At 33.1% G+C, this 22,753-nt stretch overlaps 1 protein-coding gene and 1 long non-coding RNA gene across 7 annotated transcripts; one reads left to right on the plus strand and one right to left on the minus strand.

The window, feature by feature from the left end:
• The first annotated feature begins 439 nt into the window (after positions 1–439).
• Positions 440–22,086, plus strand: LOC109338131. 2 transcript variants are annotated; one of them, XR_002106519.1, is made up of 3 exons: positions 440–454; positions 3,163–3,169; positions 22,008–22,086. It is a non-coding gene; the product is annotated as an uncharacterized LOC109338131 (long non-coding RNA). The 2 variants fall into 2 exon arrangements; XR_002106518.1 differs by lacking the exons at positions 440–454; positions 3,163–3,169 and adding exons at positions 3,598–3,608; positions 11,138–11,144.
• LOC109338130 (putative serine/threonine-protein kinase) lies at positions 3,836–8,114 on the minus strand. Of its 5 annotated transcripts, none has more exons than XM_019575276.1 (9): positions 7,834–8,114; positions 7,762–7,785; positions 6,994–7,170; positions 6,553–6,761; positions 5,771–5,897; positions 5,451–5,522; positions 5,047–5,233; positions 4,832–4,964; positions 3,836–4,351 (listed from the first exon to the last, which is right to left on the minus strand). In XM_019575276.1, the coding sequence occupies exons 3-9, from the start codon at positions 7,142–7,144 to the stop codon at positions 4,088–4,090; spliced, it is 1,143 nt and encodes a 380-aa protein (XP_019430821.1). In that variant the 5' UTR covers positions 7,145–7,170; positions 7,762–7,785; positions 7,834–8,114; the 3' UTR covers positions 3,836–4,087. The 5 variants fall into 5 exon arrangements, with proteins under 5 accessions (XP_019430821.1, XP_019430819.1, XP_019430820.1 ...); XM_019575274.1 differs by having other exon boundaries at positions 6,994–7,208; XM_019575275.1 differs by having other exon boundaries at positions 6,994–7,208; positions 7,762–7,792; positions 7,960–7,972.
• Positions 22,087–22,753: the final 667 nt, after the last annotated feature.

A 22,753-nucleotide genomic window follows, 5' to 3' on the forward strand; every position in this document is an offset into this window, starting at 1 on the left:
TTCCTAAGTAAATGTCACGACCAAACAAGTGAAAGTGAAAAGTGTCAATTTAGCACTTAGCTTGCCTATGTTTTGATGAAGACAAAAGAATTAGTGAAAGCTTAAAGATAACTCAACAAATCAACATGCCAAAGATTCAAGAGCTTCATGTCTAAACTAGAGTCTTAGATGTGTGTCTTAGTTTTTAAGTCTAGGTTAGGTAAACCTAGATGCAAATCTCACAAGTTCTAAAAACTATCATATCATTTACATGAGACATGACATCTAGATTATTATATGTTCATGCATTAATCATACATGTTATTTGTGCTTTTTAAGCATAACATAAAGGTAAAACATGTATAGTTGATAAACATAACATACAAGTAGTTTACCATTTAATCTCTTAACTGAAAATATGTCAGTTAATCGATTAAGCAAGACTTTAATCGATTAACGTGAATTTTTTTAATTAGTTTCAATAGATAACTGAAAAACAGAATTCGGTTATTCTCAAACAACTCGTTAATCGATTAACATGCAACTTAATCGATTAACTAGGCGTCTAACAACTTTTCCATATAAACTGTGTTTTTAAAAGATTTCAAAAACGAATTAATCATTCATTTCATTCAGTTTTAGAATTGCTAAGTTGCATGTTTTCGTGGTCATTGTATGTCATATAGGCAGAGAAAATTGCATGTGAGAATATTGAGAGATAATATCATGCTTAGATATTGAAATGTCATCCATTGCATGTGATTAAATGTGTTCATCAGTCTATCTTTTCTTGCATGAATCTTTCAATTCTTTTAGAGTTTTCTTAGGGTAGAAATTACATGTTCTTCACGATTCTGGTCTTATACATATTCTTGATAATTTGTGAGATTTGTATAGGGTTTATAGCTTGTTCTTAATTGTAATATTTGAGCCATTTAGTGCTTCACATTACTCTGTTTTTGTTGTATTTTTGTAACAAGGAAAGTCGTCTCTTGTTGTCGTACCACCAACGAGATACAGAGAGTCTCCACCAAGACTTTAAGGTCTTGATTTTAGAACATACTCCTGGCTGAGGCTCGATCGTAGGAAAGGTTTTCCTAGGCGACTGGTAAGGTCAAACTAAGGTAGGGGTTCTGGGAATTCAAGAAGGTAGCGTTCAAGGTCTTGTAATTGGAAGGGTGTATGTAAGATACATTGACATCAATTTTAGTGAAAAAACTCTCCCGAGATTAGAAGGGGAGGACTGGATGTAGGTTGTTTCTTACCCTTATCTCTTTACTGTTTGAAAGTGTTTTTAATTGCCTATTTAGCTGATAATTTGATTATAGTAACTCTGCCATGTAAAGAACATTTGTGTTCAAATATATCTGTTGTATCATTTCTGTATAATTGGTGAGTGGCTGTGTAATCGAGCCATTCAACAACTGTCAATTCTGTGCGACTTAATCGATTAAGGCAGTTCTTTAATCGATTAACTGGGTGATTTTCCAAAATAGGGCTTTGGTGCGAATAGCGGTATTTAGGAACCGCGACACCTATTCAACCCCCTTCTAGGTGTACTATATCATTGATACCAAACAACAAGGGCAACAACTACCAACTCGTGACTAGGTGAAATAAGCATGACCAAACATTATCAGGTTTCGACTGGGAAACTAGACATTCCAGAAAGTAATACCGTTGATCGAAAAAAACGACAAGAGGGCATAATGACCACCTCTGACACCCCTTTGTTACACCTCCGATGTAGGACTATCACGCCGCCTAAACTACACAAACCTCTTCCACATGTTGCTTGCTACCTACACCCTACAACACTGTTTTGTAACATAAAAAAGAGACATGTGGCGAAATGACCAAACTAACACAAGCATAGGTCAATTATTCATAGAGTATGGACATGCCAAAACCACCTAACACGGGAAAAACAACTTTTTCATGTATGGAGTATGTCTGACAAGCCATTTATTCGGCCATGCCAACAACATCTACAAGGGAATGTTCCTCTCACCTCTCCACTATAAATAGGGGATTCGTAAGCTTACTTAGACACTTACTTACTCACACTTATTCACTTACTTATGTGCTATCTATATATATATATATATATATATATCATACTAACTTGATCGTCGGAGAACCTTTTCATATATTTTTCCCAATGCTCCCAAGTATTTCTCAAGCGATATTAGAAGATTCCACATCAGCTTTCGTACTTCTAGACCCCACCTTCTCAAGACTAAAGGAAAAGATTTAAGGAATATCTGTGAAACATATGTTTTAACAAAGATAAAGTTGAAGGCAATATGAAATAACAATTTGAACAACTTTCTTAGAAATCATAAGTGTTTCTTGCAATAAATCTGATTTGGGTTACAAGAATCATAATCACAAAAAGATTTCATATAAGAAACTAGTAGTGCATTATTACAAAAATCATAATTGATCTATTACTTATCTCTATTTTTGACATTTATGGAAGACGTGCAACTCATGTCATGTTATAAAATATGATGCTAAAAAAGGTGATTATATTTGGATTGTTAAGGGACAAAATTACAAAACTAAAATAATGGGCCAAGGACAATTTAGGTACCTAAATCCTCTAATTAATACTCTATTGTATGTACTTCTTAAGACCTAAGGAGCTTATTAATATTTGGATAGTGGGTGCTCAAGATATGTGACTAGAGATAGAATTTTTTTTTGAATTGTCTCGTAAGGAAAATAAGCATGTTACATATTTAGTCAACAACAAAGGTAAAATATATGGACTTGACAAAACTTGTAATGCTTCTAACTTCCAAAATGATGAGAAACCTATAGGTAAATACATAGATTTTAGACCATTGTCAAAAGATGAGAAACCTCACGTACGTGGTGTAGCAGCAATAAGGATGGATGGAGGAAGATCGAAAAATGTGTTACATAATGGCTATTACTGGCACGAAAGATCTACACAAGCAAGTAGTCGTGTACAGTGGGCAATTTGACATGAAAAAGAGAGGGAAAATGTCTCTTATTACATTCCTATTTTATAGATTAAAACCCTTATCTATTCATTAAATCATATTTGATTTGATTTTCATTATGCCTTTATTTTATGATGCATCAAATAAGAATCATATCAGATATACATTCAATCAATCATCATTAATTTGATTTGGTTTAAAAATTCGTAAGAAAATAAGTTCTTGGTTTTAAAATGAGATACCACTAATAATACTCATATATTTGATCTTAAAACACTAATTATTCACATTTTCTTGTTTTATTTTTCATAAATCTTCTTATTTTCTCCACATCAAAACTCATTCCTCTTGGTTTATTTATTTTTCTCTTTTTTGTTTTTTTTATATAGAACTAGCACAATTAGATACTCGCTCATATCGATTCAGTACTAGTTTGAATATTAACTTCATCCATTTTGATACCACTTATTGGGATTGAAGATCCCAAAAGATCTAATTCAATGAGTTAGGAAAAGAAACACAGAAGTGAGAATGACATTACATCTTGATAATATTAACTCTATAACGCTATACACTTATCCTTTCACCATACCACATACTTGCAATTTCCAACTGATTTTACTATATTTTCCAATCTAAATTACAATCCCTGTATGGGTTCTTCACCTACGAGGCTGTTTTAAAATGTTCAGAAAAAAATTTCAATTTTAGCAGATTGGAATTTTAAGCTGTACCTTTTACTATAGAAGAGTGAAGACTATCAAGAAGATATTAAATTTCTTTGTGCAAAAAGAAAGTTATTTGAATATGATAGTTTAATACTTCTACTAAGAGTTGTAATATTGTTAATGAATGAAATGTGAAAAACTAATGAATTTTTTAAACCACATCAATCCAATCTTCAATTTCATATTAACAACAAATAATAGTTTACAAGATATTTCATGCTTCCATGAAGGAAAAAATCATAGAAAAGAAAGAAAGAATACAACTGTTCATAGACCTGCTTTTTATACACTTATGAAGAAGCTGGCCCTATTCTCTGGTATCCACAGGGGAAAATGAGAAAACAAAGATAACATTCACAAATATAATAGGTAAAATTTATGACAACAATACCTTTTTTTAAAACAAAATTATGTTGTTGCTTTGAATAGCTGACTTCCGAGCGTCACGGTTGGGGTTCCTTCTTCACCCATCATTGTCGTCAAGTTCATTTCATTATCATGTATCCGATCAAGTTCCATTACCACATAGCTCATTGCAGGTCGTCTCTCGCTAGAATGATCTAAACATCTAACTATCAGCCTGATGAAGTCTTCGATGCCTTCCGCTGTAAAACTCCCCAATCGATGATCGATGATGTTAGACGTGATGCTATGGTCTTGATTACTTTGCACCTTCATTATATGAAAACAAAATAAGAGCACAAATAAATCACCAATTTGTTTATGGTTTACAAATGCATTTACAGGAGAAATTGAGTCGGAACGAATTGGCTGTTTTCTCATAGCAATGTTTGAAAGTCAAATAATATCCACGCCGCATGCACTCAGCAGCACATAGATTTCACATTTTAGTCCAAAGCACAACATAAAATATAACTTGATCTAAGACACATAAAACATGGGTCCAAAAAAACAGGCTGTAAACCCTGCATTCATGGAGTTGAGATCCTCTCCCGTATCGGACTCTTCAGTACTTGACTCTTCTTACTAGAATATTAGAAAAAATGAGTGCTTTTGTAATTTTTAAGTTAATTTTATTCAAAAATAATTTAATAGCTGGACCATTAACAATTTATTTAGGCTACATGTAACCATCTCCATACAGGAGAGGCTCTTAATTCGCATTCGTGAAGTTAAAAATTAAGCACATACCCATTCAACCAGATTTTGGCTAGAGTACAGAGATGCTGATTCTGTTGCTTCTTTCCCACTTAACAATTCCAATAAAAATACCGCAAAGCTGTATACATCACTCTTTTCGGAAAATCCTCTGAACTCTTTCACCCTGCAGGGCATAGTCTACATAAATCAAGAAAAATGTATCTATAGCTAGAACAACACAAATCATATAAGCCTAGAGTTATTACTCGGGTGCAAGGAATATTTCATCTGCTTCGACTTGAGAAGATGAGGCTGCAATATCAACTCTGCCAAAAAAATTATGAAGTCCAGCATCTGCGACCTTTGCAATAAAGTTTTCATCGACAAGAACATTAGCTGTTTTGAAATCCTTATGCACCAGACGGGGACTCAAAGAGTGAAGATGAGCCAAACCTGCATAGAAACGGATGAATGAGCTTTTGAAAATCAGGAAAAGGTTCGTCGAAGCTTTACGAACAGAGAAGGGATATTACCATACAACTGAAACTTTTAGGATGTCTTACAAACAGAATAAGTAGGACCCGTTACGTTACTTGGATATTTTATCTAAAAGAGACGTAAACTGATACCAGGAAAGCGACAAATGCTCACTGATTTTGCAAAGGATCACCTTTAGCTGCACCTTGAGCTATTGAAAGTCTATGCTTGAAATCTAGCTTCTCTTGCGATTGTTGACTGGCACCTGCCGAGGAAAATCAAAGTTACAGGCATCTGTTTGCGATGAAACGTTTCACTTAGCTACAACAAGATGGAATAAGTTTTACTAAATGTTGTATAAAGCAATTCAGGGTTTGGCATGCATGTTACAAATCATTAAGCACAGGAAACACTTCCATTGAATCGAGATAGAAAAATCCATAATTGAAGTTTGCAGATATATAAAATAGAACTTTCACAAAAAAGAAATATTCTGCCTGCATAGAAATATACCATACAATTGACTGGAGACACTTCCGTTAGGCACATATTCATATACAAGAAACTGTAGATTGTTTTCCTGGCAGTAGCCTATGAGAATAACGAGATTCCGATGCTGAATAGATGAGAGATAGCGTACCTGAAATAAAACTCAGTCCTGTTCGATCAACTCATCAAAGCAAGAGAATGAACAAAAAGAGACACCTGTATTTAAGACTAAAGCTAAATATTGAAGACAGATCGTAAATCCATTAAAATTATGAAGAAAAAGTAGTGAACAAAAAGGAGAAGACTATGATACAGTTTTATCACATAATCAATCATCAAACTGGTTTAAAATATTTCAACAGAATTAATCCTTTCAGTTATCACCAAAAAAGAGCCAAGATAGAAGAAATGCTGAATATGCTCAAATCTATTTCAGAAAAAAAGAACAAATTTTCTATTCTAAAATTATTCCACACAAAAGATGTTGTTCAGTGAATTAACGGGCAAAGAAAACTTCATCTTTCTGAGTTAACTAATACCTGAATATAACTTGGTAACTTGTACAGAATTCTAGTAAAAATTCTGAAGCTCAAATAAACAAAGGACATAAGAAGGAATTGAGACATAAGAGATGAAGGAAAAGAGGTCATCCATTTAAAACTATTCTCATCACTCTAAATATGAATATAAAATCTATGAAACAGAGGACAAAATTCTTAGTGATTAATCATCTCTAAAATGCATGGCTAAAATCATCGATACATTCTCATAAAATCAAAATTTTAGTGCAGGAAAGTTAGTATTACTTCATCAACAAACTCTTGAGTAGCAACTCCACGACGCTTTTTGATGGCAGCAAGCATCCCATCTTGGAGTAAACCTTTGTAAACCTCCCCAAATTTTCCTTCTCCAATCATGTTTTTGTCACTGAAATTATTTGTGGCCAGAAATAGTTCTTCCATGTCAAATCGCCTAGTATCGCGATTTGCTAACTTAGTTACACCATGTCTTCCCACTGCATGTAATGGAATTTATTTGCATAGCAAGGAAAATTACATGTGTCGGTTGCAGAATAAAAGTGTCTACCAAGGAGCTACATCTATTGTCCCGAAGTTTACACTCGTTTCTTATTAGTCAGAAAAGTAAAACATGAATTAATATATATTAACTTTATATGTTCTGACCAATGAGAATGAAGGGCACATGGAATAGTACAAAAGACGTGCTCCCGTCTATCAAATACATACCTTGGGAAGGATCAGAGGACCCTGTTTCTGAAGTCCTTGAAGCACTCCTATTGTGAGACAGACAATAATACCATACAAGTATAATAACTATTCCTACCAATGCCACAGTTCCTGCAGCTCCTCCTAATATTTCTGCAAGAGAACTTGACATCTGGTATAGGAATCACTTCGCTTGTGCTGTACAAATTTGTACAAACTATTATTATACATGAAACCTGGAGTTCAAAGAAGAGAAGATGATCAAAATATAAGAAATATTACTATAAGCTAGAGTAATATATATGCATTAAACTACCTAAAACAATGTCAAAGGTGATTTTGAGAAAAGGGTTAATAAAAAACATTAGAATTAGAGTTCAACATTAATGGAAGCTTGAGATAGATTGCAAGGGACATGATTTTTAGAATGCATGCAATGAAGTATACAAACAGAGAGTGGATACAATTGAATATAATGATAATGCTAGAATAAAAGAAGACTATATTCAAAAGGGGTGTTTATAATAATGTAATCTATGAATAGTTCAAGGCTAATAATAAGTAATGACATGAGCAAAATCTGAAAAAGAGTTAAGGAATCCCAGCAAAATGCATGCACATTTCTAAATTGACATGCAGTTATACTAAATTAAAATGAAATAAGCAAAGAAATAAATAAGGGGAGAGTGGAATGCAGCAACAAATACAATAAGTGAGTTACTTTTTTGTCAAATCTTCAGAATTGATAAATAATGAGGCAGGATCTCAAAAAGCCTTAGCTTCATTTACCAATGACACTTTGAAGGAGCTTCAAATGCCACTCACTGAAATCAAGATTGACCCAAAACTCCTTTCCCATCATATGAACCAATTCTCTATCATCATCAACACAAACCAACCTTACAATCAAATGCAAATTGTTGAAGAATTCTATAAAAGATGCAAATTTAGAAAGTGGGGTGGTTTTCTTTTTCTTTTTCTTGGGACCAAAAACCCCTTTAGATCAAGAACAAGTCTTGTTGAAGTCCAAGTTGGTACAAAAAAGACAGTCAGGTCCTGAAATGAATATGCTCCCTGAAAGGTAGTGCCACTCTGTAAGCAATGAAAACCCACAAACAAAACCTCTCTATCTATGTTTTACTTTTGTTAATTAATTATATATGACCAAATATCTGTTGTCCCATATTATTCTTATTTTTACTTAATTATTATTGGCGTAAAACAACTATATATATGGGACAACATATCTCAATGTATACGTATATTTCTATTTCTCTGAGTAGAGTATCATAGTTGGATAGTGGAAACAGACAATCTCGACAGAAAGTGACCTTGCGCCAACAGACACAACACATTATCAAGTTTATTACCGTCTCTACCAAACACCTCAATGCAAGAACATCACCATAATTATAAATATAAATATCCACAAAAATATATATATGTACATTGTAAAAAAACCAACCCACATAATATAGAAAAAAAATGGTAAAGATTTTATATAAGAGAGTTTGGGTGTGTTACAGGGTGAGGGATAAAAAGAAAGAGAGAATAATAATAGATGTAATGTTTATGCATCCTAATGGTAAAGATTTTATATACAATGTCATTCATTTCTATTGTTATCAGAAGTCGACAAAGTCATTTGTATTACTTATCAGAAGTCAACAATGATTATCAAATATGAATGTTGGTTAATGATTAATAGACAATGTACAAAAAATTCTTACACATCATTGTATAATGTTTCTCATAATAATGATAATAAATAATAATATTTTGTGGGCTGTAAAGGGCATAATTGTTGTTTGGTACTGCAAGTTGAATGTGTTTATAATTATTTATTTATTTTATTTGTGTCGGGTACAGGCATCTTGGCTGTAACATATTCGCACTGGTACATTACATACAATAGCAGAAATAGAGGTAGAGAGAGCATGGAGAAAAGTATATTTGTTAGTGTAAAATCACATAGATATGTGTAATCTACGTATTTATGTACATAAAGATCATTTTGTTGGTATCAACAAACCCAAATAGGAAATGCCAAAATGGTAATAAAGAGAGAAGAGGGGGATTCAAAGCTGTAGCATGTTCCTTGTGGGGATGTTATACCCCACCAGCCAGCTATATTGATGTTGCTACTACTGAATGTTATATGCTCAACATATTTTGGTGATAAAATGTGAATTAGAAATAGACAAGAGAAGTAGAGATGGTAAATGGGTATTGCCAACTCGCATTGGTGACAAAAAAATGTGGGTCGAGTATCTTTTTTCCATTAACTTATTATGTTTGATCCACTAGCTCATTTATCTAGTGGCTATTCAAATTGGGTTAAGTAGATGGCCCACAGGCGTAACAATAAATATAAATTGTAGAAAACTAAAATTCGAAATAATCTGAAAGACATTGTATCCATATAAGGACTACTGAGTCTCCTAATTCAGCTAACATGGGTCACTTGTGGTTTGTGAGAAGCACCAAGAAGCACTATTGCATGAGAGCCACGACCCACCATGATTCATTACGAGGCATACAGTGACTAAAGCAGAAGCAGACTACACGAGAGCCAACCATGACAATTAGAGTCCACAACCACGACAAGGGCAAACAATCAACAACTACCAAAGATTAGGCTACAACGATCTCCTCATATGACGAAGACAACAAACGCATCAACTAAGACATATAAATCTAGATTCGATTTTCCCAATTCAATTTCCCTTTCATGATTTGCCCAATTTGATTTCTCCAATTCATATATGTGGAATTCCTAATTAAGAAACACGATTTTCTCGAATTTAACTTTCCTCTACGTAGATTTATTGTTATTATTGTATTGAATTTCGATTTACCCAATTTCATTATTATGAATGTATCTCTTTATTATTACCTATTAATGAATTATATTATATCTCATTGTAATTAGTGTATTTTAACGTAATATATTCTGATGTTTTGTATATATAATGTTGTAGCTGAAATAAATGACCCGAACAATGTGAATGCCATTGATGATGATATGTTTTCTTCTAATGTTAACACTAGTAACAAAGGGCAAGAGCAACAAGAGCTAAGTATAAGATTTTCTTCACAATGAAAGGCAAGTCTCCGATTGAAGTTAAAATGGTTGAGTGTAATGCTTGCAATCAAAGTACAAAGCTAGTAGTAATAAGTATGGGACACATTCTATCATTGGTCACTTGATGAATGCTCAAAAAATAAGTTTGAAGATATGTGTCAAATGATGATAGAACGATAGTTAAGATTGAAGTCTCACATGATTGATCAATTGACATCGCATGAAATGATTGCTTTAGCAATAATTGAGCATGATTTTCCACTTAAATATGTTGAGTATAGAAAGAGTAGAGCTTGGTTGATGTACTTGAATCGAGGTCATGTTCCTATTTATATAAATAGTGTAAATGTTTGTGAACAATCATTTTTGTCCGGTCTAGAAAAACTCAAAACTTTTTTTTAAATAATTACTTTCTCAAAAAATAAACAAAATGATTTTCTAATAAAATAATTTAACAAATAGGTTCTGGAAACCTATATCTTTTTCACATAAAAATTAATCAAAAAAAAAAAACCAATTAGAAATGGGCTTCTAGAAACCCATACCATTTTCTCCTAAAATAAGCAAAAAAATGATTAGTAAAGTGATTTTTATTTTTCTTGAAATTATATTGTAAATTAAATAGAAAATACTTAAAACTAATTTTTATTTAATTTTATAATTAAATTCAAATTTATAAAAAAGAAATAATAAGAGCCAATTGGAATATTCTTTGGATTATGCCTTTTATTTATTAGTATTCAGAATAAAACGTTTAGTCAAATCTGAATTCTTCAGATCCCTAAAAATGGGTGGTCAACTTTATCTTTAAAATTTCAGCTAGTTCAATTTTAGGATTAGGTTAGTGTAATTTTTTTCTATAAATAGGGTGCATTAGGTTGAGAAAAAAATTTAAAAAAGGCGAAAAACTAGAGAGAAAGAGAAAAAAGAAAAAGCGACTTACCTCGTGAATTGCGTAGAGAGAGTGGAGAAAAAAGAAAAAACCATGTGATCCACTGCAGGTGCGCACATCAAAAGCAGCATGCTCTAGTCCTTATCACCGTTGGATCTACTGACTGCCACATTGACCAGTCACTAGAGGAACCAAGTCGCGACTCGCAGGCGAGCGTAATTCCCTCCTTGTAGAAGAGACTGCAGGGATCACCACTTCCACTCCTGGTATTTAATTCAATGTGGTCCAGCGTATCCCAGGCTATGTGCACCCACAATTCCAGCCAACCAGGAATAGCCACATGTCTCCTTCTGTCTAACTAAATCATTTCTGCCAGTGCTCGTGTGACACATCAGTGGCAACTCTGCTCTCGTTCACACACGATTAAAGTCCACCCATGTTTAAATCTCTTCATCATTTCTTTTTTTCAATGCAATTTTATTTTTGTTGAAATAATAACAACCGTATTTAATATATATTTAAATAATTATTTTTTGGGACAACAGGGAGAAAAATATTAATTAGATTTATTGGAAAATAAAAATAAATTATTTTCATGGATAAATAATAATAATAATAATAAAGAAAGATAAACGTCCATTTAATATAGTTAGCAAATCAACAAAATTTCTTATGATTTTTTATTAAGTAAATTCTATTTTTTTTGTCATTAATAAAAATTAAAAACTTTTAATAAAAACTGTTTGATTCAAAAAAAGATGCCACACAATGTTATTAGTGCTTATAAAAATTTTGTAACTTTTTGGAATTAATCAAAGGATGGAGGCATGTCATGATAATACTTCTATCCATACATCATCCTTGAACGATTGTGTTACGACGTTTCTTTTTACTCGATTAATTCCTAAATCAAATTCATGAAATGCATATTTTTATTGATGAATTATAATTAGAGAATGAAACTCTTGATCTCATATTTCTAATGCTTTACTCGCAACTATTCTACTAAAGTAATTGAGATGCCTACTTGTGAAAAGTGCAAAATTTTAGAAAATGAAAAGTTGTGCTTAAAACAGAAAGTTGCTAACTTCACAAGTAGTAGTCAAAACTTGAACAATCTACATTTTGCATCTAGGAATGTAGGTAACCGATCTGGTCCAGGTTTCAAGAATGCTATGAAAATGAATTCTAACATGAAACAAGCAGTTTATGCTAAGAAGTTGCATCATAAATCACCTACTTGCTTTTATTGTAGCATACATGGACATACTTCTATTTCGTGTAATATTAGAATGCATGGTGTACCTAGTGGCCAATATTTGTGGATTCAAAAGGGACAAGTTCCAAAGGTTACTAAAAAGAAGGGACCCATCATAACTTGGGTACCTAAAATGGTCAAGTAACTTTATTTTGCACGTGTGCCTAAGAACACATGGACATCATTGATATTTGGATAGTAGGTGTTCTAGACACATGGCAAATGATAGATCGAAGTTCCTAGAACTATCACTCAAGGAGAAAGGTCATGTCACTTATGGCGACAACAATCGAGGCAGAATACTTGGGGTAGGAAAAATCGGAAATGTTTTGCAAACAATAATTGGCAACGCACTTTACATGGAAGGGTTGGAGCACAAATTGCTAAGAATAAGCCAACTTTGTAACAAAGTTAACAAGGTATCCTTTGATTCCAAGTGTTGCATAATTCGTAGTGGCATGGACAATAAAGTTAAGTTTATAGGTCATCAAATAAATAACATTTATATGGTTGATTTAGATAATATCATTTTACTGTTTTCAAACTGTTTTATTGCAAGAGAAAGTGGTATATGGGTTTGGTATATGGGAACAAAACATGTCCATTTGAATCATTTAGAAACATTGTCCTCCAAGGACTTAGTAATTGGCCTACCAAACCTTAATTTCAAAACAAACAATATATGCGACTCTTGCCAAAAATGCAAGCAAGTCAAAAATTCATTTTTTATAATAAATAGTGGTATCCACAAGAGGGCCTTTTGAGTTGTTTCATATGGACTTGTTTGGACCATCACAAATCATGAGCTTTGGTGGTAGTTACTACGCACTTCTCATTCTGGATGTTTTCTCTAAAGTCACTTGGACATTGTTTCTCGCTTTAAAAAGTGATACTTTTTAATCAATTAAGAATCTTGCCAAGCTTCTTCAAAATCAATTCAACCATAAAATTGAATGTATTCGAAGCGACCATGGTGGTGATTTTGAGAACCACCAATTCGATAAGTTTTGCAAAAAACATGGAATTCATCATCAATATTCTACTCCTAGAACTCCTTAAAAAATGGAGTTGTTGAGAGGAAATCGAGTTCTTGAGGAGTTGGCGAAAACCATGTTAAATGAAAGCAAGGTGCCTAAATATTTTTGGGCCGATATGGTGCATACCACATGCTATGTTATGAATAGAGTCCTAATGATGCCTATACTTTTGAAAACTCCCTACGAACATTTGATATGCCGAAAACCGAATATTTCATATCTTCATGCTTTTAGATGCAAATGGTTCATTCTTCATACCGGTAAAGATCAATTAAGTAAATTCGATTCAATAGTCGGTGGGGGAATATTATTAGGATACTCTAATCATAGTAAGGCGTATAGAATCTTTAACAAGCATACTATGACTTTTGAAGAGTCAATACATGTGTGTTTTGATGATTCTTCTCCAAAAGAGAAGATAAAGGTTTTTAATGATGTTTCAAGTGCTCTTAAAGATGCATACACTACAGATGCATTATATGAAAAAGTGTTGCAAGATGATCAAGAATCGAGTCAATATCATCAAGATATGCCACAGGTTTGGAAAATGAAGAAGGGCCACCTCATCGATAAGGTTATAGGTGATATCTCAAGCGGAGTGGTAACCCTTAATTCGTGACGTAATATTTGCCACTTTTTCGCTTTTGTTTCTCAAATTGAGCCTAGGACTATAGATGAGGCAATAGAGGATGAACATTTGGGAATATCTATGCAAGAAGAGCTTAACCAATTTGAGCGTAATAATGTTTGGGACTTGGTCCCTAAACCTAGTGGACATCCTATTATTGACACTAAATGGGTTTTTCGAAACAAATTAGATGAGTCTGCCTTGATTATAAGAAATAAGGCCAGATTAGTAGCCACGGCTTATCATCATGATGAATAAATTGATTATGATGAAACCTATGTCCCCGTTGCAAGGTTAGACGCTATTAGGATGCTTTTAGCTTTTGCTTCAATAATGCATTTCAAACTTTATCAAATGGATGTAAACAACACATTCTTGAATGAAACATTCAAGAAGAAGTATATGTTGACCAAATCCATGGTTTTGAAAATTATAATTATCCAAACAATGTCTTTAATTTGAAAAAGATACTTTATGGTTTGAAACAAGCTCCAAGGCCTTGGTATGATAGACTTATCTCTTTTCTTTTAGAAAAAAGGCTTTATAAGGGGTAAAGTTGGCACTACGCTTTTCATATACAAATCTGAAAAGGATATTTTGTTAGTTCAAATACATGTAGATGATATAATCTTTGGAGTAACTAACGATGTCTTCTACAAGGACTTTTCTGATTTAATAAGGGTGAGTTGGAGATGTCCATGATGGGTGAGTTAACATTTTTCCTTGGACTTCAAATCAGGCAAATGAATAATGGCATTTTCATTCATCAATCTAAATACTACAAGCAACTTCTGAAAAAAGTTCGAGTTGGATAAATGAAAAGAGGCTTAAACTCTTATGGCATCATCCTGCTATCTCGACAAGAATGAGAAAGGTAAGGCAATAGAGGTAACCAAATATCGAGGTGTGATAAGCTCTTTATTGTATTTAACTTCAAGTTGCCCCGATATAATGTTTAGTGTTTGCATGTGTACTAGATATCAAGCTTCTCCTAGAGAATCACATTTTTCTACAATCGAACGCATCATGAAATACTTAAAAGGAATCATTAATATTACTGTGTTCTTTGCTAAATTCCGATGAACACTTGGTGACAAAATTGACATACGGGAAACACTCAATCACACTAGATGAGATCATATCTACATTTTGTCCTACACTCAAAGAAGATAAAATGTGGGGGTATGGTCTTAGGCTGATAGTCTGTATGTGAAAGGGAGTCATGTGTGTGGGAGGAAACAAGTGTTGAAAGGGTTTGTGAGCAAGGCATGGTTATTATTTTTTTCATTAGAGAGTGATGAACAATTTATTGACTGATAACTTTATTTATTTACTCTCCTTCGGGTTCCACGTAACCATACCATAAAATGTTGATCTATTTTTATTAAGTTAACTATACCATTTATTATGAAAGTTTGGTATCAAAGAATAAAAAGAGTAAAAAAATAAAATTAGCAGTTAACCGTACCACTTCTCACGAAGGGTTGGTCTCATAATAAACCGTATCATTTCTTTCGAAAGGTTGGTAAATGACTGAATGTAAATAAACAAAATAAAGAGCTAGTAGCGGAAAGTAAATAACAGAAAGTAAATGTTTATAGCGGAGAATAAATGACAGCGAGTAAATGTTAATGATTAGATTTATTAATTTATCACTTTTTTATCGTCAAGTAACAATCAATTGATTGAATTGCACATTTTGTATGTTGCTTTTATTCACAAAGTTATAAATCATGAATTGATTTGCACTTTTGTGAGTAGACTATGTTTTCAACAAATAAAATTTATTGATAACACTTTACTATACTTGCATCTCTTTCAAGATTCAATTGTAGTATAGTATAAGTTATGTCGAACCACAAGGAATTGCCTAATAGAAATGTAATCATATTTTGTATCTTTTATCAAAAGTAGAAATTATAAAATAAAGTTTGTCTTGGTGTTTTTATGAAGCAAGAAACATGAAAAAGTAAAGTATATAAATATTTACAAATTCAAGAGGAGAATATGGTTAGAATGATAGAATATTTTCTTGAACAATATCAACATGAGAATTTATGCAAGTTATGTGTTATACCTTGGTTAAACCATACACCATGTCTTAACTTTCCACCTCGTGTCCTGGTCTGGAAAAGATGATTTTCAAACCTTGTATAATACACTAAACAATAATTAACTGCCACTCGTTGGAGCAGGTTGTCACACCCTACTTTAGGCTCAGTTAACATTGTTTATACTTGAATACAAGTTGCTTAAAATAGACGCTTTGATATGGCAAGTGAACTAAGGTGTAGGTTATACTTTTTAGTTCACTTGTCAATACTTTAAGAAGAAACATTTTTGGATCTTGAAATCAAGTTTTAGGCAATCAATATAAAACTACATTAAGAACTTCTTAAAGAATCAATATAACCAAAATAATAACTTGTATAAATGAAGAAGAAGATAAAGAGTACAAGAAAATTACAACATAGTCCAATTTTTGGAGCATTAGCCATTCATCCAAAGATTATATGCTTTTGGTTCCAAATGAGGTTACAAAATCATATTTTCGCACCTCATTTTCCAACTCCATTCACTATGAATTTCTATGAAATAAACACCTAAAAACAACCTAAAAATGGAGGAAACTGAAATGGGATGAAGAAGAACCTTAAGTGATGCCTAAGAACAGCCTTAAGTGAGGGAAAATGGTGCCTTTTTATAGCACAAGGTTGGGGTGCCCAACCCCCCTTTTGAACCACCCAATCCCCTTGGTCAGCTAGCTTGGCCAGCCTATTGTATGCTAGGTCACATGCATGGGGACACCTACTACTTGGTTGCCATAGCTTATGTCATGCATGAGGTTATGTGCTTAGTCTTCAAGTAATGAAATGGTAAGTTGCTTGGTGAGTTGGCCTAACATTTCTTCATGGTTGGTTTTGGTGCACCTGATTAGGCGCCTAGCCCCCTTGGTCCCACGGTAGCTACCACCAAAGCTTATTATTTGTGATGGTCCAAATAGATCCATATGGAGTAACTTCAAGGGTCTAGTTGTGGATATGATGTTCTTAGTTGAAAATGATTTTTTTTTACACTTCTTCTTCCTCTTTTCAAACCCTCTTCGTGGCCACCATTCTCTCTCTCTAAAATCTTGGTTTTTGATTCGTTTTGAGTGATTTTTGTGTTCAATCATATCAAATTTTCACTTCTAAACACTTCTAATTTGTGTTTAGTGGCCTAAATAAAAAACCCCAAGTTCTCCAAAACCCAAAAACGCAAAAACCTCAATCCATGGCCTCCTCTTTAAGAACAAAGAAGCAACAGACCAATCTGATTCAAAAGAAGCAAAGAACTTCATCCTTGGAGTCCAACCCTATTGACTTAGCGTGGCTTCTAGCAAATGATGAGCAACAAAAAATCTTTGAGGAGCACTTCCATGGTCGCACTATCTTCACTCCCAAATACGGTAATCTCAGGAATTTTGAGTTTGAAGATGTTATATTTCCTTATCTTTTTAGACAACAAAACCTTTTCAATTTCTGTTGTGAATCGAATGAAATCTATCATGAACTCATTAGAGTATTTTACTGTAACATGAACTTTAGGAAAAACCGTCTTACTTTCTATGTCAAAGGAAAAGACATTACTATGGATTTGAAAACCATGAGTTCATTGTGCTGTAATATACCCTATCAGGGGAGCATTGCAGGTTTCGGTCTTCTATGCGAATGGGATAATTATGATCGAAAAGGTTTTTATTATTCTCTGTGTAGAATTACCAAAGAGGAAATAGAAACGCTTAAGCAACATGGCTATGGTGAAACTATTAAAAACAGAGATATCCTATCTGCTGGACATCTCAAACTGGAAGACCGTTTGCTTAATTATTTTATGAGCTATGTTATTTTTCCAAAATTTTCAAACCATTCTCAAATTAGTGACATAGAACTCCAATTGATGTACACTATGAATTTTAACATCAAAATCAATTAGACTCTGATGATAATGAGACAAATGTGGTATGTAAGAGGAACCCAAAGCCCTTGCCATATGCAATCTTAATAACAAAAATCCATGAGCATTTCGGTGTTTCTACTATTGGAGAAACTAAGGTCCCGCTTAACCCTCGTGAAAGCCATATTGATGTGGATGTAGTCCACAAAATAGGCTTCACATATAATCTTCATGACCAGACCTACAAGCATAAGAAAGATAGACCTCTTGCTCATGAACCAGAAACTGCCACTGCTAATCCCTTTGAACCTCAACCTTCTAAGTTTCATGCTCAATCTTCCTCATCTGTTGTCATGCCTTCAAATCAGATGATTATGGATGAGTTGATTTCTCTTCGAGGCTACATCACTAACCGGATGGATGCCTTTGATACACACAATAAACAAATCCATTTTAAACTTCATCGTCTCTCTTCTAAGCTGAGTAGCATGGACGTTGATGAAGACAATTCTGAGCCCGAGTCTTAGATTATATCTATTGCTAGGATTTTCTGGTTGTAATGTTATTTTTTTTCCTGGTGTCAGACAAATTTCTATTTTGTTGTTTGTATTTTTGTTGTTGTTTGCATTGTTACTGCTTGAACATCGTTTTACTTTTATGTTATTACTCCAATTCCGTTATATCTTGATATCCATATTATTATATACAAGAGAAATATATCCTATTGCATGTATGCTATATATATTATGGTGGAAAACTCTTGACAAACTCTTGGCTTTTCTACTTTTTGATGAAGTCAAAAGGGGGAGAAAAGTTGAGAGAGTGTATTTTCTGTGAAAATTATTTCAGGCACACAACTCCAAATGAAAGGGGGAGCATACAATATAGGGGGAGCATACTCGAGACAAGTCAAAAATATCACAAGGTATGCTGCTCTTAGAAAACTACAGTGTTAAGAAGATATTGGTTTGTCGTCATAAAAAAGGGGGAGATTATAAAGAAGATCTCTACTCCTGACCTTGGCACAGTTTTGATGAAGACACAAACATCACCAAAAAGAAGAAAAGGAAGAATACTTATGAAAACAATGACGATTCAAACTTCAAGGTATTCAAGACTTTTAGTCTAAGTCTAAATAGGTACTTCTATCCTATACTCTTGAATATATAATAGTAGTATTGCTCAAAATATTTTAAAAGAAAAATTGAAACACTTCAAGTTTAAATAAAACAATTTTCAAAATACTGTGTAGCAAGTTACTGAAAACTGAGTAACATGTTACATGAGTGAGAAATGAGTTATCCAATAAAAACTGAATTGAGTAATCCATTACTGAACTATGGGTAACAGATTACTCAAGTTTCAACGTTCTTGAGTAACCGATTACTCTAATATGAGTAACCCATTACTCTAAGTGAATTTTAAATTCACTGTTGGACATAATATTTGGGTAACAAATTATTCCATGCTCTAACTGACTACTGAGAGTTGTTGCATCAGATTTTCAAAATCAAAGTGAATGAGTTTCAACCCAAAAGACATGATTTCATTCCAATCAATTCCTACCCTTTCAAAGAGACATTTTTGGTTGGTTGGAAAGCCTATATAAAGGCATTAAAACTCATAATCAAAACACACAACTTTCATAAAACTCTCACACAATTCTGAAAATTTCTCTCACTATTTTTGTGCACTTTCGCACTCGGTTTTTAAACTTTGAAAAGAGAATTTTTCTGAGTTACTTGAAGTAATTGTTTCAAAGTTTTACAAACATATTGAGCAATATTACGTAGTATACAAGTGAGTTATTGGATTGCAAGTGATATTAAATTTCGTATTTGTAAAGGCAATCTAAGCCACTGTTGTAATTCTTCATTCATTATAAATACTTTCTTTCACGGGGTCTGATAAGAAAGGGGATAGAGTTACTTGGAAAAGTGTTTTCCAAAGTGATAAATATAAGTGAGTGTGTAAGATATATGGAAGTCTCAGGGTGAGATATTGTAATTACAACTTATAATATTTAGTGGAAAATCTCTTGTGGTGCAAGACTATTGGACGTAGCCTTCGGTGGACAAGAAGATGAATCAATATAAAATTCTGGTGTACTCTCTTCCCCATTTATCTCTTGAATTATTTACTTGTTATTTTCTGCAAAAAAAATTCGCTGCTCTTAACTCTTCGTATTGCAGAAAAAGTGGCTATAATTTTAAGTTGACTAATTTACCCCCCTCTTAGTTGCAATCTCAGTCTTACATTTTCTGTATCCTTCCCTCATCATGGTAGAGAACTATGCTAGAGAACCGTTCTGTAACAACATGCGATCCTTCCTCACCAAGCACATGATTCTTCCGCTGCTCAGAGCTCTTTTCCCACACCTAAGACGTGGGAGAGCCTCTTTTGAGTCGGGTTTGACGGTTGTGTGCCTTGACGTGTTGGAAGAAGACATAGCTAGATCCAAATCTGTGTATTGTGACCAATGTGGAGTTTTCACTAAGTTGACCAATTCAATCTCTACAATTCTTCACTTTAGTTTAATTGATTTTTCCGGTTTCTAGCCGGTAATGAGTTTCCGATAACAGAATCTACTCTATTACACTTACTATACACATATAGCGTAGGAAAAAGGAAAAAGGTACAACATAGAAGAAAATGGTCAATCATTTATTTGGATCACCTAAAATTATCGTCTTGATTTCGTAAGAGGATATTCATTAGTGACATAATCGTATAACTAAGATAATTAAATGGCTACATCGGTCAGTTATTGAATAATTAAAGTGACTGCTTGTTGATTATTACTGCTATATGCTCCGTGGTTTATCACTGATATAATAACAATAAAATGATGAGAAGTTTATGGGGCTAGGTTGGGTGGTAGGGCCATAAGAAGTACATTATTTGTTCACTATTTGTTTTTGGGTTTAATATAAGTAATCAGTCTCATGTAATAAAATTCGTAATTGAATTACTAGGATAGATAAATAAGAAAACAATAATCTTGAATAAATAATTGGTCTTGAAAATAATGACGACACTATTCTTGACAATATAGTAATAGGAAGAAATGACTTTGTCATTGAAAAAGAAATAGTGAACAAATAATGAATATTTCATTCTAAAAATATAGTGGCTAACTTAAATGAAGAAAGTTTATATATAAACTTTGTTGAGTAAGTAAGTAATCGATATTTATGTATGTAAGAATGTTTACATTAAGAAAAAACATGAATAAAGTGAAATAGATTAAAGAAGATGTCATACCTATGTTAATGTGAATCTTAAGACAATAAAATATATTTAAAAGCAATATTTTTTGTAAAATCAATGTTTCACAGTAGCTTTTGAAACATTTTTTGATAGAGCAACATATAGTTGTCTATGTCCAAAGATATGTTGAGGAAGATAAATCCCTACATCAGACCATAAATTGGGGCATCATGAATACGAACAACATGCGTCCAAATTAGCCGTGCATAAATTGGGTTACCCATCAGCCCAAATGAAACCTGGATTATGTTATATCCACTGTGTAAAATGGAAAGTGACCAACCAAAGTACGGCCACAACATAATAATAGATGTCAAGCAAAAAAGACAAGTCAAAGACCACAACCTTCCACATGTTTAAATTGTTCTTTCTATATTAGTATCCTTACATGTAGCACTTTCTCCCCCTTCCACCTATCCTAATTCTTATGGCCTCACCACCCAACCTATTCCTACAAACTTCTCATCATTTTATCGTTATTATATAGCGATAAACCACACAAACCATTTATCACTAATACTCAACAATTGGTCATTTTAATCATTCAATGATGGACTAATGTAGTCATTTAATTATCTTACTTATATGAATATATCGCTAATGAAGATAATCTCATGAAATCAAGACGGTAATTGTAGGTGATCGGAATAAATGATTTTCCATTTTATTTTATGTTGTACCATTTTCCTTTCTCCTATATAGTTAGTGTAATAAAGTAGAGTTCGTGACCAGAAACTTGTAACCGGAGTGGAACCAAAAAAATTCACGAAACAAAAGTTAAGAGTAGTAGAAATAGAACCGGTCAACAACTTCGTGAGTGATCTTACCAAAAACTCCTAATTGGTCGCAATATTCATTTTTGGATTTGGCCTTGTCTTTTTTCAACACGTCAAGGCACATAACCTTCAGACTTAAGTTGGAAGAGGCAGTATCATTAAAACCGTACCGATTATCAAACCGGTTAGGGTACTAGTAAAGTGGTATAATGGTTCAACCAGTGGTTCAGTGATTAAATTGCATGCGATTAAATTTTTTTGTTATAGGTTTATATATATATATATATATATATATATATATAAACCTATAACAAAAAAATTCAAATAAGTAGATACTCAAATTTTTAATCAATATTCATAATCTACTCAAAATTCACATAAACAAATAACTTTAAGTCTTTAACAAATTCAAAGTTGAAATTACAAAACATATATCAATCCAAAAATATCACTTAACAATCGCAAAATATAAATAAATGACACAAATTCACAACTCACTCTACAAAACAAATAAATTTGGAGTTTTAACATTTAACACCAAGGAGTCAAAGTTGTCTCATATCGAGATTATATTTTTGCACTAAATCTTATCTTCAGACAGTACTGCAAGATTACATAAATGTCACTGAGTATGAGAAGGGTTGTCTCTAATCTAAGTATGATTTGGAAGCATATGCCTTGAAGTGTTGAAGAAGGGTTGGAAAGATGAGTCACATTATAATGGGTTTTTAAGTTTTTTTATAAAAAACAAATATGTGTATAAATCGTCCGGTTTAGTCAAATACCAGCCGGTTCACCGGTTTTGGTTGGTTGTGACTGATTTTTGATTGGTTTTGACCAGTTTTGATCTTTGGCCGGTTCAACATATGTACCGAACCGATTAGGGATCCAATTTGCCG

Source organism: Lupinus angustifolius, unplaced genomic scaffold (assembly GCF_001865875.1).
Source record: "Lupinus angustifolius cultivar Tanjil unplaced genomic scaffold, LupAngTanjil_v1.0 Scaffold_18_49, whole genome shotgun sequence".
Lineage (NCBI taxonomy): Eukaryota > Viridiplantae > Streptophyta > Magnoliopsida > Fabales > Fabaceae > Lupinus > Lupinus angustifolius.